At 37.6% G+C, this 17268-nt stretch overlaps 1 protein-coding gene across 10 annotated transcripts in view; it reads left to right on the forward strand.

Annotated features, from left to right (window-relative positions):
- Positions 1-12: 12 nt before the first annotated feature.
- The window catches only part of PPHLN1 (periphilin 1), a 77572-nt gene continuing 60316 nt past the window's right edge, over positions 13-17268 (forward strand). For 4 of the 10 annotated variants that reach the window (XM_075744871.1, XM_075744897.1, XM_075744906.1 and 1 more), the window contains exons 1-5: positions 13-152; positions 6047-6097; positions 7213-7304; positions 10563-10742; positions 11641-11702. In XM_075744871.1, coding sequence (XP_075600986.1) covers position 6097; positions 7213-7304; positions 10563-10742; positions 11641-11702 — 335 coding nt within the window. In that variant the 5' untranslated portion in view covers positions 13-152; positions 6047-6096. Of the gene's footprint in view, positions 153-6046; positions 6098-7212; positions 7305-8400; positions 9524-10463; positions 10743-11640; positions 11703-17268 lie in introns of those variants that run through there. The other 6 variants (XM_075744843.1, XM_075744888.1, XM_075744852.1 and 3 more) reach the window with 4 other exon arrangements.

Here is a 17268-nt window from a genome sequence, read left to right on the forward strand (position 1 = left end):
TCAATGCGGATCCGGCCAATAGATGGTAGGGACGGTGGCAGAAAGGCGGGTGTTTCCGTCAACGTCTGGGGATCGCCGGAAGCGGCGGGAGGAGGCGCGGCGCGAGCTAGAGGAGCTGTCTGCCGCGCCGCGGGAGCGAGAGGGGGAGGCGGGTGAGCGGCGGGGCCGGGGCCGGGGCCGGGGCCGGGCCGGGCCGGGCCGGGGGCGGGCGGGCGGCGGTCTGTGCCCGCGGGGGCTGGGGCGGAGCCGCTGTTCTCGCCTTCTTCATCGTGTCAGAGCCGATCGGGTGGCCCTCAGCTTCGGCCCGCGGGCTCTGGGGGCGGCGGCGGTGGTTTGCCGTTCGGCTCCCTTGCGGGGCGGCTGGCGTTGCAGGGCGCAGGAAGGGACCTGCTTTCCCCGCCTTCCCCCCCGGCTGCGCCCCGCGCTGTTTGGGTGCCGCGATCGCGCGGGCGGGTGGTGGCTGAAGCGTCTGTGAGGCCCGTCCTGGGATCCGGCCCCCCCGGGGGCTGTGGGAGCCGCCGTCCCTCTCCCCACTCCCGTGGGGAGCCCGTGTGGTGGGGCGGGACCCGTGGGTTCCCCGGGTTTCTCAGAAGTTGGGGTGAATGGAAGTGGCGGGGCAGGAGGGTGGGAGGGATAGCTTCCTCTGGGCAGGCCGCCCCTGGGTCAGCACCGAGGGTGAATTTTGTAAACCTCACCTTTTAATCCTTTCTAAAACCCATGTGTGACAGAAGATTTTGATTTTCAGTGTGTGTTTTTGTTTTGAAGGGAAGGATGTTACTACTTCTGCATACTTCTGAGAGTTATTTTAAACTTTAATATCTAGTAATAAATGTTTGGAGGCTCTATAAATCCCATTGTAAACACTTTCAGTGAGGTGTCTTGAGGGTGTGATGGTGCAGCATCAGTATCTTTATGTTTCTAGAGGGGTGAATAAGATAGGAGTGTGTCACTTAGCTGATTTCCTAGAACAAGAATACTACTTTAGTAGTATTCTACTTTAGAGTACTAGAATAAATCTTTACGCTTACCTTAACAATGGGATGTTCAGTAATATATTTAAACACTTTAAGTCTGCTCTCCATGGTTCTTTGTTCTCACTCATACTCCTTAAGTAGGCTCTTTACCATGCATTAGAGTTTTCATGGATAGTCTTAGAGTAATTCTTTATCTGAGGTGTCTGGGACATCAAGGGAACAAACACTCTGTCAGAAATACAGGAAAAGATGTGGAAACCCACAGAATCTGAGCAAGCAATGAGTAGGGTTTGATACATTGATTTTCCCTGGGTGAAATATTTAGAATTGGTTGGTACTTTCAAGTGTAAATGTTGAAAGCATTGAAGTTTTGACCTGCTATGACAACAGTATGGCGAACTGACATTTTGTTGTCAAAATGTTTGTGCTGCGAGACGGAAAAGCGCGGTGGAGGCAGTGATCTGTGCAGTTGTTTGCATTGACGTTGCTAGTGTAGCAGCCCCATCGCAGCCTGGCAGAACATCCTTTTTGTAGCATTGACACTGATGAAGGATGGGATGTTGGTAATTGCAGGTGCTCAGGCAAAGATAAGTGCTAATACATCAGTCATTGTATTAATATACCCCCAACACATTACCTCCATTTCTCTTGCTCCCAGTGATATATTAGAACGATGGGGTAAGAAAACTGAACCAGTGGGATTATAAATCCTTGTCAGAATGCTGCTGTTAATAATTTTATTCAGCTTATGCATTTCTGGCTTTTTTTTCCCTTTTGAGGTGGGAGTTAATTTGACTTTTGTGGTTAGTGTTTTAAATAATTTTTTCCTATTTTTTAGTCCTTCCCCCCCCCCCCCCTTATTTTAAATCAAAATTACTGTGAACAGGAAAAATTGGAAGAAAGCCTTTTTCTTCAGGTTATTTGGTATCTAGGTTGAATATGCCTAGACGTGTTGCAGTCATGCTTCTAATTGCTTTTGAAAATGTTATAGCCTAATGTTTGTTATTAGGAAGAGATGGATTGTCTATATCCCTGTTTTTTCTCAATGCCTCACTCACAGTATTTTATGTACCATCATGGCAGATTTTTCCCTCTGCTCTTACACTTCTGCTTTTTCATCTTATCAATAGAGGACTATGTCTGTTCAGTGTTTTCTGCCTGTCCCAAGTATGGGGGGAGGAGGAGAAAGTGGTTTTTTCCCTCAGACTCAGTTTTATCTGTTTTGCCTCCTGTCTGGGTAGGAGATACTGGAATATCTTTGGAGCACTATCAAATACAGATTCTAATTGTTGGAGGACAAAGCAGTGTTTCTATCTTTATGTCCTCAAAGTAGCAATCATTGCAAAATTGGTCATGATATTTCTAATAAATTACAATTCTCTAAGCATTTTTCCTAGGTCTTACTCATACAAAAATGTCTAAGCTTTTTTTGAGAGCTTTCCAAAGCAGAGGAGAGACAGAACTGGTCCTCGTTTGTCAATCTCTGCTGTTTGTCAAAGTAACAGTATAAAACCAGATATATCCCAGTGGTATCAGAGATACTGCAGCTGCCTGCCTCTGCATTTTCAGCACAGCATTGGGTTTTTTTATGCTTTGTTCACATATGGCAAGATGTAGCCATCTGGGCTAGAAAGCTGTATGTTTTTGAAACAAAAATGTAGATTCTGCAGAAGGTTGATAATAGACACTGGGAAATTATGGATCCTGGAGAAATAGATATTTCTAGCCGTGATGAAAATTTATGTTGCAAGTAAGTGTAAACAGACAAGAATGATGTACAAAATATTGCAGAATACTGGAGTGCTTTTGCAAATGTGTCAGCTTTTTTTTAGCATATATTATTTAGAAAGCAAAAAAGAAGTTAATGATTGATAAAGAAAGCCCAGTTGTACAAAAATCAAAATCTAAAGTTTAAGTGACACATGTAATCTGCTTGATGAAGAAACCCCTTTTGTATTATATAAGTTAGACTAGCATAGAGCAAGACATAGTGCTGTGATAATCGGAGCAGAGCCATTCTTGGCACCTGGCCACAGTGGGCTTCTGCATATGCTGGAGTGTCTTTATTCAAGAAAATAAATGCCTTGCTTTAGGGAAAACAGTCACCTCTGATCTAAAATAGGAAGAGGTTTTTTAATATAGCAAGTGATTGTATATCATGATATTAACGAAATATCAACTACCTTTGCTGTATATGCTAATAGAAAATAGTCCGTATGAGTGACGTTAATGTTAAGTATGAAACAAAAATAGGATTTTTTTTTTAACCTTTGTTTTAGAACAACTTTGTACTGAGAGAGCAGATGAATCTCAATACAGCGTAGTAAATGTGAGGTTTGATCTCTCAAATCCTTGTTAATGGAATCTTCTCGTATTGATCCTAAGAGTTTAGTCTCTTCATGGTTGTCATTAAAGCTGTGTTAGGTCACATTGTTTAAGAAATGGATTATTTTTTTTTTCTGCAGAAACAGATGATGTGCTTATGATGATAGGAAATGCATTTTCCTCCCTTTAAACTTTTTTTTTTCCTTCTGGTATTTTCAAGTGCACCTCTTTGGTCTCAGTTAAATTTGTCTGTTTAGTCTTCTATATAAAATTAGTCTCCTCCTACTTTTTTTCCTTACCAGCATTTTGAGCAGTATACTTGATGGTTGATTCTATCTGGTTAATTTTCTTTTAATTTCTTTCTTTTAATTTTTTTAAATTAAATTTATTTTAATTTCATCTTCTAAATGCAAAATATTCTCACTTTTGAGATTTTTCTTCCACCTCCATCCACGCTTGCTTCTTGTCTGATGTAATTGTGTTGGTTTTTTTCTTCAGTCTGTTGCTTTCTGTGATAGTATATCTTTACCTTCCTTCCAGCTTGTGTTTTTGTTTTGTCAGAATACTGGTGAGAATTCTTGCTAGTTTCATCAACAGCGGTCCATTGACAGTGATAAAAATGGGAGTGTTTTTATCAGTGTTGCTGCCTGATAATCTGGCAGAGCATGCATGTGAGTGCTGGTGCCTGCTGACAGTGATGTGTGTTGGTATGCTGGAGGTGGCTTGACTGACAGAGCAGCACGATGTGTAAGCTTGCACCTAGCTTCAGTGGCTCTTACCTGAAATTTGTTGCTTTTTGAATTTTGTGTTCAGTTAACAATTTCAGTATATGCTGCAGGCAGCAGAGCGCGGACACTACTCTATTTGTCAAAATGCACAGAAAAAACCGCAGAACAACCCACTTGAAAACCTTACCTGAATCCAGCTTCTGATACTTGCTGTTGGTCTAAAAAGCGAGGGAGGCTCGCCATCAAGTCCCAAAGTCTATGTGCACGTGCGTGGTGGGTGGGCTGTGGACGAGCAGGGGTGGGAGCAGCTGTGAGTGGTTATGGACAGAAGGAATGGCCTACTGCGGGGCAAGGGCTGGGCATGAGGGACCAACAGCAAAGTGTTTTGAGGAAGAGTGCATCACACTGTTCCGGTGTAATGTGTCCAGTTCTGGGCTCCGCAGTTCAAGAGTGGGACTACTGGAGAGAATCCAGCGGAGGGCTACGAGGATGATGAGGGGACTGGAGCATCTCTCTTATGAGGAAAGGCTGAGAGAGCTGGGTCTGTTTAGCCTGGAGAAGACTGAGAGGGGATCTCATCAATGCTTGTAAATACCTAAAGGGCAGATGTCAAGAGGATGGGGCCAGACTCTTTTCAGTGGTGGCCAGTGACAGGACAAGGGGCAATGGACACAAACTGGAACCCAGGAAGTTCCATCTGAACATGAGGAAAAACTTCTTCACTCTGAGGGTGACCGAGCACTGGCACAGGCTGCCCAGAGAGGTTGTGGAGTCTCCTTCTCTTGAGATATTCAAAACCTGCTTGGATGCGATCCCGTGCAACCTGCCCTAGGTGATCCTGCCTCAGCAGGGGGGTTGGACTAGATGATCTCCAGAGGTCCCCTCCAACCCCTACCATTCTGTGACTCTGTAATGATTTTGTCTTGCCTCAGCTAAATCTGTCCCATGTAAAATTCAGGTACTATTCTAGATGCAAAGAAAAGCGGGATTGTGGGGACAGTGTAAGAGCAGATAGGGCACCTTCCCAGGGTGTGGAATTGGCCTAAGAACAGTTAACTCACTTGTAGCCCCTGCTGTGGATTTTTAAGGCTTTAGCAAAAGTCACTGAAGTAGAGAATAAAGAAAAGTCGAAGCAGTTACTATGAAAATGCCAGCAAGGTGCTTCTGAGGGATACGCCTGACCAACAGATACACCAATATGAGCAGTGGTTTCAGAATTAGTAACTGTTACATGGAGCACCCTGAGAGGACAGGGACAGCAGACCCTCTAGCTCTTCCCAAAGCCCAGATTAACCAAACTCTTGGTTTAGTCGGCTTTTGATTTATAATCTGTGGCTACATCAGACAAGCCTGTGTCATGGTTATGGAACGTACTTAAGGTTAAATCTGCTAGAAAATGGAACAATATTTATGAGAAGATACTCTGGTTCGTTTGTACCAATGGTAGGGTCAAAGTCTCTGAACATAAAGGCTTATTACAGTTGAGGAAAGAGCTACTTCATCAGGATTTACTATCTATTACCAAAGGAAAAGCATTTGTTAAATCAAACTTTTCATTAACCTCTCATCACTTGCAACTGAGTCTTATTTTTCTCTACTTAATTATATTGAAAGACAGTTAAATATAAGTGAATATATTAAATATTTTTCTGAGTGTTTTTAAGAAAGCAGTTACAGTAGTTTCCAAAAGCTTTTGCTAACAAATGGAAGAAAAAATGAGACTTGAGATAGTGAGTAAAAGATGATAAAAGGAAAACTCTGGAATTTATTAGTGAAGTGCTGTATCTGTAATAATTTGTCATGGGAAGATTTTTGATATTGTGAATTCAGCCGAGTTGTTCATACCCTTTTAATTGAGTGCAGTGAATTGCTCTGTACTAATTCAGACAGATCATGAGGATGGGCAGTCATAAGATTTAGATTTTAAATGTCTGGTTTACTTAAAAGAAAAATGTAATTATGAATATATATATATATACACGCATTTTTTGCTAACTTCAGTTTCTTTTTTTCTTGTAGGCAATTGAATGGGTCTTCAGAAGCAGAGTTGCTAAAGCTGACAGAAAAGAAGTATGGGAGTGTTCATTGTTTTTCACAAAAATATGTATCTGACTTAGTGCTACCTCTGTTTATGGTTAACAGACCCTTTTGTCATGTTGATTCTTAACATCTGTAATAATCAATATTTTTATATAGCCTCATAAGTCTATTTCCAGTTAAGTGTTTTTATTTTGTCAAAGTAGGTAATGTTACATATTTCTTCTTCTGAATATGTCCTGCTGTTTCTTTTTTCTGATTGATTATTTTTAATAGCTAGAAGTACCATTGTGAAGGGAAACTGAAAAAATTAATTCTAGCAATTTCTTATCTATTTTCAATGATGTGTAGTATATCATTTGTCACTTTCATAATCATCAGAAAGGTTTCAGCTCCCCAAGTTTGTGTTGTCTAACACAATATGACTAGAATCTCTTATGGTGATGGTTTATTTCCACCTGTATTTAGTTACTAATTTTGACTTTGAAAGTGACCTTTCTCTGGAAAGAGGAATTTGTGTGTTCTGATGGCATCCAATTTAGAACAGGAAAAATCTGCATGTGAAGAATGCATTTCATTCACATATTCAAAAGGTGGAGCTTTGTATTAACTGAATGATGTGTTGTGTTTTAACCTCTTTCCAGATGGTAGAGATGATGAAATAATTCAGTCAAAGTTGCTATATTACATAAAAAGTAGAAATTCTTCAATCTAATAAATAGGAGTTGAATTCTTTTTTTTTTTTTTTTAAATCCTCTATTTTTAGCAGAGCAATATCAAGATTGCTATAAGGTGTGTGTGTGTGAATTTATATGTACAGCTGGTATTTGTAATATGCATATATTTCAAACGAGCTGTCTGTAGTATCTATAAGTCCTGTAATTATAATGATTATACTGCACTAATATCCAGTTGTTCTTGCACATACTGTGAGTTATTTTTCCTTAAAGTTCATTAATTACTTTCTATAGCTAGATAGAATTACTTTTAAAAGGCCTAATTTAAAAAAAAAAAAAGTGTATGTACAGGGCTTGTGTGTAATATGTTACACTGGGAGAAGTCCCGGAACCCTTATGTCTATGTTCACTATCCTTTTGTCTATTCATAATGAGCCTGGTTTTGGATAAATGGATTTCTCTTGTCTTTAGTGGCATATCGAAGAGATGAAATGTGGTCTGAAGGGCGATATGACTATGAAAGAGTTCCAAGAGAACGCCTCCCTCCAAGGATTCATCCTGATGTAAGTGTATAGTATGTTTCTGCAGCATTATACCATTATACTATACCTTTATACCATGACTTGTACCATAAGAGCTGGATTTATGTACATATTTAATTTCTTAGTATACCCCAAATTCTGTTCTTTTCTCATTCACTTAAATCAACAATCTAGCAAATGCATCTGCACAGAGATAATGGGATGCCTACAAAATTAAATGTTGTAGTTTTTTATTTTTGAAATCTATTGAAAGTGGTTTAGAATATTTGTATTTTGATAAATGGATATTTTTGGGGGGAGAGTGTGTAATTCTTTGTATTATTAAACACAGGCTTTTTATTAACTTCTGGAGAACCAAAGGCCATAATATGTTATATTTTTCCCCAGACTTTTTTTAATGTTAATACGTCTTTGAAGTGACCTGAGGTGGTGAAATGCCTACTTTCAGTATTCTTGTCACCAATGCTGTTTTCTATTTTGATGTTTAAAGTCTAGAAGGAAATGTTTATAACAAATTTTGAAAATATATGTTTGCTAAAGAAATTGTGATTTAGAGCCTTGAAGGAAAATGCTTATCAAGAAGAGTGTCAATGGAAATCTAGTTTGTAGGCATGGAGACTTTTACTGTATGTTGTGAAAGCAAATGCAGAAGCTATGCTTTCTGTGCTGTAGAATAACTTTAGAATGCTTTTAGAAAATCTCTGTGCCAAAGAGTTGGGTAAAGTTATTTTGTTTTCTTTTTCTCCTGTGTTTGAAGTTTCTAAGGAAGAGAGAAAACAAATTGTGGCTTTGTCTTTTGAGCTATTACACCTTAAATAGAAATATCAAAAAGTATTTTTGAAGTTCTATTTACATGCTGTGCAAGGTACATTTCAATGGCAAAATAAAATCTCAGCTACCTGTGCCTGTTATCTGGCTTTTCTTTTAATTCTTTTAAACGTTGGAATAATAGCACAGCTGATTTAGCATACTTTTGGGGTTCCCTCTACCATATTTTCAGCTTGTTGTTTTGGAAGTGTACAAGTGTTGGTAACTTGATAACTAGTTACCTAGTCTTCTCTGTTGAGTAGTGTATTAGTGTTTGGCTACTCTGTGACATTTTTAACTCTCTTTACAGGCAACAACAAAATCTCTGCATTTTCAGCAAACTGGAAATCAGATAAGTTTGCACAGGGTATTTAGTCAGCTGTTTCTCCAAAGCAGTTATCAGCAATAGGACATGAGGAAAGGCAGAATGTATTTTCACAGATTTTTTTTTTTTTTTTTTTAATCAATGTGTGACTTGGCTAACACATCGCTAATTTAATTTAACCATTGCATCAGTGACATTCTTAAATTCATTTAGTCTTTCAAGCTGTCCAGGGAACAAAGCATGGTATAAGCATTGTGAAAACTTACTTTAGAATTTAAAAGACGTGATGCACTCATTTTGATGCAAGAATTAACTAGATAGCTAGCTTTATATTGCATTTGTTTGGAACTGGGTATGACAGAATACACTCATTTATCACAATCAGTGCTATCCATCTGCACCAAAACAACACACACAGTAGCTGGGCAAACCAAGACTTGGTGTCTCTCTGCCCTACTGAAAGATGAATATGAAGGTCCTCATACAGTTGTGCTGATTCAAGATAGTTGGCAGGCGGTTTCTGTCCTTGTAAGCCTGTGCTATTGTATCTGTGTCCATGTATAAAGTTCTGACTTAATTTTGACTAAACAGGTAAAATGGCATTAATTTATTCAATCTATGAATGCACTTAGCATTTGCTGATAGGTTAGTATGTTGCAACTGAGACATACCAATGATACAGAATGAAGTATCTCTTGTTTGAGAGAGCAAGAGACTTGTCCTAATCTAAACCAGCTGCTAATTATATATCAAGTATAGATTGTAGTAGAAACACATGCTTTCAGATGCTGTTAAACAACAAAAAGTTGCAAGCATTTGCACAATTAACCCTGTGTGGGTACACCTTGAGTTTTCACATAACTATATTGACATTCAGGATAGTTATGTGATGGGGGCCTCTGGGTGGGGTTAAAGCACAGAGCAGTTTTATTTTGGCTTCAGAGCACATCTTCTTTGTAAGACACCAAACTAAAAAAAAAAAACCCCAAACATGTGGAGGATGTTCAATGAGGTAAGGGTAGATCAAACATTGAGTCTGTGTATGAGTGTGTATGTAATCTCTACTTTGCATCAGTGTGGCTGTAGGCTGGCTTTGGATTGCCCTCTAGTGAATTTGTTGGGTGATCTCTGAAATCAGGACTAACTTTTTTTTGCATGATAATATTTGGTAGTTTGTGAATGTAATGTATTTTTCTACAAAAACTATTGGTGCATTAGATTGTGATGACTACTACTATTAAAAAAACTAGTTTGAGTATCTACCCCCCCTTCCAAATTGCACATGCTAACTCAAGTCTCTGCATTTATAGCTTGTGTTTTTAAGGCCCATAGAGAAAATATCTTGCTAAAGGAAAAAGACTTAAAATACAAGGTCTTGCATTCATGGTTTCGTTTGCTTTTTATTTGCAATTGGCTTATATAATTACTTTGTTCTAGTAAATTGAATTTGTATTTCTTGGGCTTAATAAACAAAGGATTTCTTTAATTGGTAAATGGTGTATGATGTTTTATTTGAAAGAAATACAATAAATTAATTTTGCATTCTAGCAAAAAGCTATCCAAAACATATTAAAAAGTAAGAGTGTTAAAACTCTCTGTGTCACTGGAATCCTCAGATCAGATACTGCATTGTATTGAGAAGGTGCTTATCTATTCAGATTATGGAGCAAGGACTGTCTTCACTATCATCTCTGTAGTGTGGAGGATGTTATTGACATTAAGAAAATAGATAGTATTTTCAAACGGGCTCTTTGTTTTACAGACATTACAGGTATAACTTTATTGCATTCCTAGGTTAACATAAAGTCTCTGAGAAATATATGTAGTTATTGCTTAAAAAAAGAAAGTAGCTGATGCTACTGCTTTAAACTTTCAAAAGAAAGTTAAGCAAGGTTGAAAATTTTCCCTCTCTAATTAAACTTGTAATGCCTAAGGATTGCGTCTGAACAGCGTCCCATTAGATTTAGTAAGTTGTTCCACCATCAGACTGGCATGATTTTTAATGTTTGTTGTTCCTCTGTGCTATTTCAGCTTTAAGATTATTATAGTCCCATATTTAGAAATAACTTGTTGGTTTTAGTTTTGTGTATTCAATACAGATTTCCAGCTGTTAAAAACAATATGATCTTGTTTGTTTTGTGGTTTAGGATGATTACCATAGAGTAGTAAACATTATGCCCAAGAAACCACCACTGCTTGAAAGACCTGGGGATGGGAATTACGGTCGGTATGATGATTACAGTCACACTGAGTACAGAGACTATGAAGAGGGTCGTAGTTTTGCCCATGACCGAAGAAGTGGCCCTCCACACCGAGGTGTACGTAAGGTGATTCTTCTCACATGTTTATGATGTTTATCTTCTCATTAATGCTTGAATACTGAATAACTAAAATATTATTTCAGACAGAGCATTGATGTTACTTCTGTTCTCATAAACTGAAATAGAATGAATGGAAAAAACATCCAGGTTTTGATACTTGGTGCTTTTTTGCAATTAGTGTGCTTCTAAGACTCTTATGATTTACGTGGTAATACCTGTTTGCTGCTTCTTATGGTTCCTAGCTGCTCTACTGACTTAGAAGTCTAGCCCTTGTCTAGCACTGTGGAATTCAGAGTCTGGCCAAAAGGCCTGTCTGTGATGCAGTGCAAAGTTACCTGGATGAATAGAAGAATGATTGCAAAATCTTTCTATTTAACAGGTCGTTGCACTTGCAACTTCTGGAATGTTGTCTACCTATCCTAATTCGCACACTTGTTCACTTCTTTAAATTCCATCATGATGTTGAATGCATGTTTTTTTCAGTAGCTACATTTAAGTACAAAATTTATGGTCCCTTTCAAAGTTCATTACTGTTGCCCTCTCCAACCCAGCTGTTTGAAATTCTGTAATTCCAACTTATTGATGATAATTTACATTTCAATGAGGAAAATTTTCTTTTTTTTAAGTCAAGACCTATGTATAGTTTGGAATTTTTTTTGTAGTCTTTGTGTTTTGTACAGCATTTCAAAGTTGCTCTCTTTAGTATTGCTAGAGGAAGAAAATAAGAGGAATGGGGTAGACTGAATAAACAGAGAAGAACCTTGCTGTGAATAATTAATACTTTCTTTTAGCTCACTAAGTGCTTTGGTTTTGCAGTAAATAAGTACCATTTGGCAACTAACTGTACCTGACATCTGATGTTAAGATACACATCACGCAATTGTTTTGCATGTGTGTTTTGCAGGATGACTCAGGATACAGATGGCCAAGGGATGATCATTCTATAAGTCGGCAGCCTGAATACAGGTATTTTATAAGACTTCACAGTAGTGCCATGTGTAGGATGGAATTGTTTGGGGCATTTTTCTTTGTTATCAAAACAGTTTGTATAGCAGAGCAGTGAAATGGCAGTGATGTGGGAAAGGACATAAATTGAAGTAAAAGACGATAGTGAAAAAGCAATTCCTAGTTGTATTGTTTGAAATAGAAATTAAATAAATGGTCTGACACAAAAGTCATTTTAGTATTTGTTTAGTAAGGATAGGAGGCATAATGGTAGCATCTTTAGGATGTTAGCCTGGGACTGTAATTTAGCACATCTCTCTGATCAGTCACACTTTGTACATGACTTCAGAGAATAACTTGGTCTAATATTTCCTTCTGTGACTGCAGTGTACCTTGGGGCCACAATACAGTGCAAAGATACCTGCACCATTTTAAAGGTTGATGGGGTGGATAATGAAGTTCAGCATAGCCTTGTTCTGACCTCCCTGTTTTCTCAGCTGGACTGATGACTAGATATTTCCATCATACATTATATACATTTCTGTGAGCACTTCTTAGTCTGTACTTTAGGTTCCTATCTATGAAATGTAAGGAATAGTATCAAACAATAGGGCTCTAACATATGTGTGCCTGTAATGATGTTTGACATGGGATTATTTGATATGATAAATAAAGTGGACAAGATAGTGTTAGACTCAAAATTAAGGATGAAACTTACCTTAAATATTCAGACAAGAATTGTTAGTATAACTGAAATATTAACAGTCTAATCTGAGTGTCATCTCATGGCTGTATTTTTATATGTCACATCCTGTGCATCCACTTCTCAAGGTGTCTGATATTATACCAGGCTTGTATTTCTCTATACTGCATCGTGGTCTTAGTCATAAATACCTCACTCCACATAGAATAACTCCTTGTTATGGCTGTCTATATAAAACTATGGTTGTACCAAAGATCAACAAAAGTAAACCAAGTTAGCTATAGACACCTGGTCAGTTAGAAGAATTGCTGTTAAACCTCCACCAAATTAAAAAAAACTTCAGGCAGGTCAGGAAGAGCTCAGTCAGAGCAAGCCTGACAAGCTTGCTCAAAGCCTCAGTCTTGAGGCCTTGCAAACTCAATATGAAGCTGTTAGTAGCAATGGCAATACAGTGCTACAGGGCTATGCAGGTACAGTAGATATCTATTCCTTTGAATGTGATGATTTAGACATAATGTAACTAGATTATTGCATAACTTCACCATAAAAAAATTCTTCATATGCCATAAGGGTCTATGTGCACTAGACTTCTCTCAAAATTGCATTCTTGGGGCTAGCAGCGACAGTAAAGGGTTTTGAGAAGTAGTGTTTTTTGGAAACTTGTGTAAAAATTCTTGTATCTTTTCCTTCCACTTTAGAAGAATCAGAGTTGTTTAAAGCTGGGGGGGGGGGGGGGGGGGGGGGGGGGGGGGGGGAAAGACTGAGAAGACTGAGTTAGTGCCAGACAGTTTATGTTACACGGAACAAGAGTGGCACCCAGTGGTCAAAAAGATTGCCTTAAATGCATCCTGTTTTCTTCCATTTAAAATGTGAGGATGAAATGTCAGCTCATTTTGTTGAAGGCTTTAAAAATGTGTTGTGTGGTAGGTGATAGTCCCATCTGAGTCTTTATTATCTATTTCAGAATATGTAACTGTTATACAGCTGCAATAACACTATGGAAGAACTTTATAAAGATACTTGTTCACTTGGGGGTATGGGAATGTATTTGCAATTGAATGAAGCCGTACTGATTTATTATAGAAATATGTGTTAGCATGTCAGAAGTCTGATACTACAGAAGAGCACAGGAATAGTAAATAAATGTGGATGTAAAATCCTGTGATCAGACTGCTAAACACTTGTAGTATTACATGCTTTGTAATAAACTTAATTATGATTTTTTGCATATTGCTCACTATTGAGCTATGTGGTAGATTTCAACAGAGGAAATTGAAGTACAGTACTCAATATATGTTGTCTCCTGTGGTGAAAATGCTGATTACTTGCCATTTCAAAGATGTTTGCACTGTAAAACATGAGATTAAAAAGTTATTATATGCAAAAAATTTTAGCCAAATAGAAAGCATATTTTGGTTAAGTTCTTTTGTAGTATGCATAATTTTTTTTTTCTTTGAGGTAATAGGCGATTTAAGATTACTTTAACCAGAAGTACTTTTTAAAAAATTGCATGGAACATGGCTAAAACATAACACAAAGTTAGATTTGTGAAGCTAAAGACACGCAAGAAACTTGTAAAGTTAATGGTTTTTCGTAGTCAGTACAGTGACTATAAATTCTAAAAAAGAATAACTCTTTTATTGACATAAATAATTGGTTTTCTTGAGTATTTTTGAAAATTATTCTGCAGCTAAAAATGTGCTGTGAGAAGTTGTTGTCAATGTTATGTTAACATTTTCTCTTAAGCATTAATCATTCACATTTTTCTGCTTTGATTTTTGGTAACTTAACTGTCAAAAAGTAGTGTCTGATCTCTTACTCTTTCCATTTTTTGATCCCTCATCTCTCTTGGAGTGCTGAAAAACATCACTCGAGAGTCTCCCAAAATAAAAGCTGCTGCTTATCTGGAATATCAAAAATCCTTAAATTATGCAGAATTTTGGGGGGTGAAAGTTTCCTATGTTGAAGAAAAACCATCTGTTAGGTTTTTTTGGAGTGGGGTTTTTTTGTCACTGTTGTTTCTTTTGTGGATTTTTTTTTTAAGCTTTGTGTCTTTTCCTTAAAAATAGGAAGTGCACGCTTACTTAGCAGTTGCATAGCTGTGGCTTGAGCTATGATGTGTCCGCTGACCAGCAGCAATTCTCCATGAGTGACAAGAGGATTCCTGAGGTTCTACCACTTGGCTTAGCTGTCTTTTTTTTTTTTTTTTCCTTGCCTTCTTTCTTCTTGTGGAATTATGCTCCAGTTTCCAAGCCGCTGTTATTTGCCGGTAGTTGACCATTGAGCCGAGCGTTAGTGATCCTTCTGCTCTTTTCTAGACTGCTCAATTCTTGAGAGTTGTCAACCTTGTTTTCTACTATGCTCAGTGAATAGCTGTCATCCTGACCATGACTTCTTCATGGTAATATCATATTTTATATGTAAAAAATAAAGTAATTCAGAGGATGTGCTGGGCACAGATTTCAAAATTAGTTTCCAGCCCTTTTTCTCTGGTTCTGACTTAAGGATTTCTTAATGGATTTCTGAACTCCAGGAACTGATGTGAATTGTGTAACCTTACAGTCATAGCTTGGTTTGAAGTACCTCTTGATTCAAGCCTAGTTGGCATGTATAAAGAATTGTGCATCAAAGCAGAATCTCTTAGTTTGGAGAACAGAGAATTTTCGCATGCATGATGACAGTTTTAATGTCTTGGTCGCTGATGCTCTGAGAATTGTGAAACTTGGAAATTATGAGAGGAGCAAAGATCAAGTAACACATGACTTTGTGCATTTATCTTTTACTGATGTTGATCACTTCTGGGGCTGTGTTATTACTTGTCTTTAGTGATATATCAAACTCATTTATTCAAAGCACTTGAATGATTTTATGCATGTCAGATTTTTTGAAAAGTTGCAGGAATCTATGCTGTTATATTGTGAAGAACTCCAATTTTACAGTGCTTCTATATAGGCCTCACAGCAATGCATACAAGTTCATTTTTATAAAGTTATATGAACTTTTCAGTGTGAAATGCTTTAGAATGTTGTTAGTTGCGGTTTAGTTTAGTCATACCAAATTTTAATCCTTTTGAGTGCACAGAGCATGACTTCATTCTTTTTTTTCAGCCAAACCAAGTTCATAAGATGTGAAATATGCGAAACTTGGCAACTTAAGATGGGTAAGACTCATCTTCAAAGAGAAATTACAAAATGACGCCCTTGTAAATCCCAGCTATACATGCATTAAATTTGATCCTTAAAATTATCTGAGGTACAGATTTTTGTAAAATAAGGATTGCCATATTTGTAGACAAAGTACTCTGCATCAGTAGTAATGTTCATTCTCATAATATAGACTCCTGAGAAGTGGCTCATGTAGGACATTTTGAATATCTCCTCTCAAGTTCTTGACATGAATAAGTTCTCCTTTGTTAATGAAGGAAACTTGCTGCTACTACGTGTGTTCTTTTGTTTATTGGTTGTTGTTTGTTTGTTTTTTTAATGTCCTGCGTGAAATTAGGAAGTCCAGTCTTTAATACTAATGCATTTGTGTATACAAAACAGATCTGCTTATCTGTGGAGTGCACAGGAAATATTTTGTAATAAATAGAAATAATAAAAAAGTAATTTTGATGCTAGAAATGAAAGAAAATTGTCTGGCAAAATGTTGAAACTTAATTTTAAACAGTTAGTGATTTGTGAACAATTAAGATTCGTCAGTCAGTTCTATATTTTGTTTTGGAAGTCTTTTAAATCAATGGCACACTGCCTTTCCTCTGAAATTTTTATGTGACTTTCTGAACATTAAACTTACAGTTGCCTTTTTAAGGTGGTAAAGCATAATATACCCCCATTCTTGTAGATGCATAAACCATCACAGTGAGATTGTGTTTACCGAAGTCCATGGAGAAAATTGGTAGCAAAGTGGGGGATAGAAGCCTGGCAATCGTGGCTTTCTGATCTCTGCTTGAACTACCCTTCCGTTTGGTGATTCATCCCTTGCAGGTGCAGTATGTGATGGACAGGATGTTCTAGAGGAGTGGTCTGAAGATTTTACGTGAAGAAGAAAATTGTTCTTTGGCAAGAATGGTTATTTTAAACCAAAACCATTGAGAGAGTCTCCAGATAGCAGTTAAGGGTCACTGACTCTTCTCTCAATAAAACAGGATTTAATACTGAGGGTTCAGATGTGTCAAGGCCAAAGCAGTTACCTTTACATTATCACTGTCCAATCACCTTTGAATTACAGGGGGTAGCTTGTTTCTTGTTTCCCCCTCCCATTCCCCCCGTATGTATTCTTTAGAGGATGAAACAATGAACCTGTTCAAATATTTTATAATCATTTAAAACAGTGTATTATATTGTGGGAGGTCTTTAGGTTTTGGGTTGAAAGTTTCTTGTAATGTAAACTGATCTTTGTCTTGCTTATAGAAGAGAAACTTGGCCGAAGGGATTTATAAGATGGTGCTAAAAATGTACATAAGTCTGCTGTTCTGTTGCAATATTTGACAGGTCTTAAGGGACACCATACAAGAACCTCATTCTTTATTAAAGAACATGTGTGGAGGGAAATACATATGGCAGTCACCCAAAGAAAATGGTCTTGCTTTTGACAGAGATTGATAAGCAGAATTCTAATCATATTCATTAGCGCATGCCTTTTTTCTTTTAATAAATAAATGCAATCTCTGCCAGAACATTGAACCTCTCAGGTATTCACACGAACTACTAGAGTAACTTGTTTATTCATATACGAAATTACAGTTTCCTTATAATAGGTCATTGTGACAGATTCATTATACCTGTCTACAACTCCAGGCAAGGACTTGTCTGTTGAAATCTTTAGTTCAGAAGACCCATTGTATTAGGCTGTTAGCTAAATTAGTTTACCTTGGCTTGTGAT

The sequence above is a fragment of the Balearica regulorum genome, chromosome 1 (assembly GCF_011004875.1).
Source record: "Balearica regulorum gibbericeps isolate bBalReg1 chromosome 1, bBalReg1.pri, whole genome shotgun sequence".
NCBI classification, from domain to species: Eukaryota; Metazoa; Chordata; class Aves; order Gruiformes; family Gruidae; genus Balearica; species Balearica regulorum.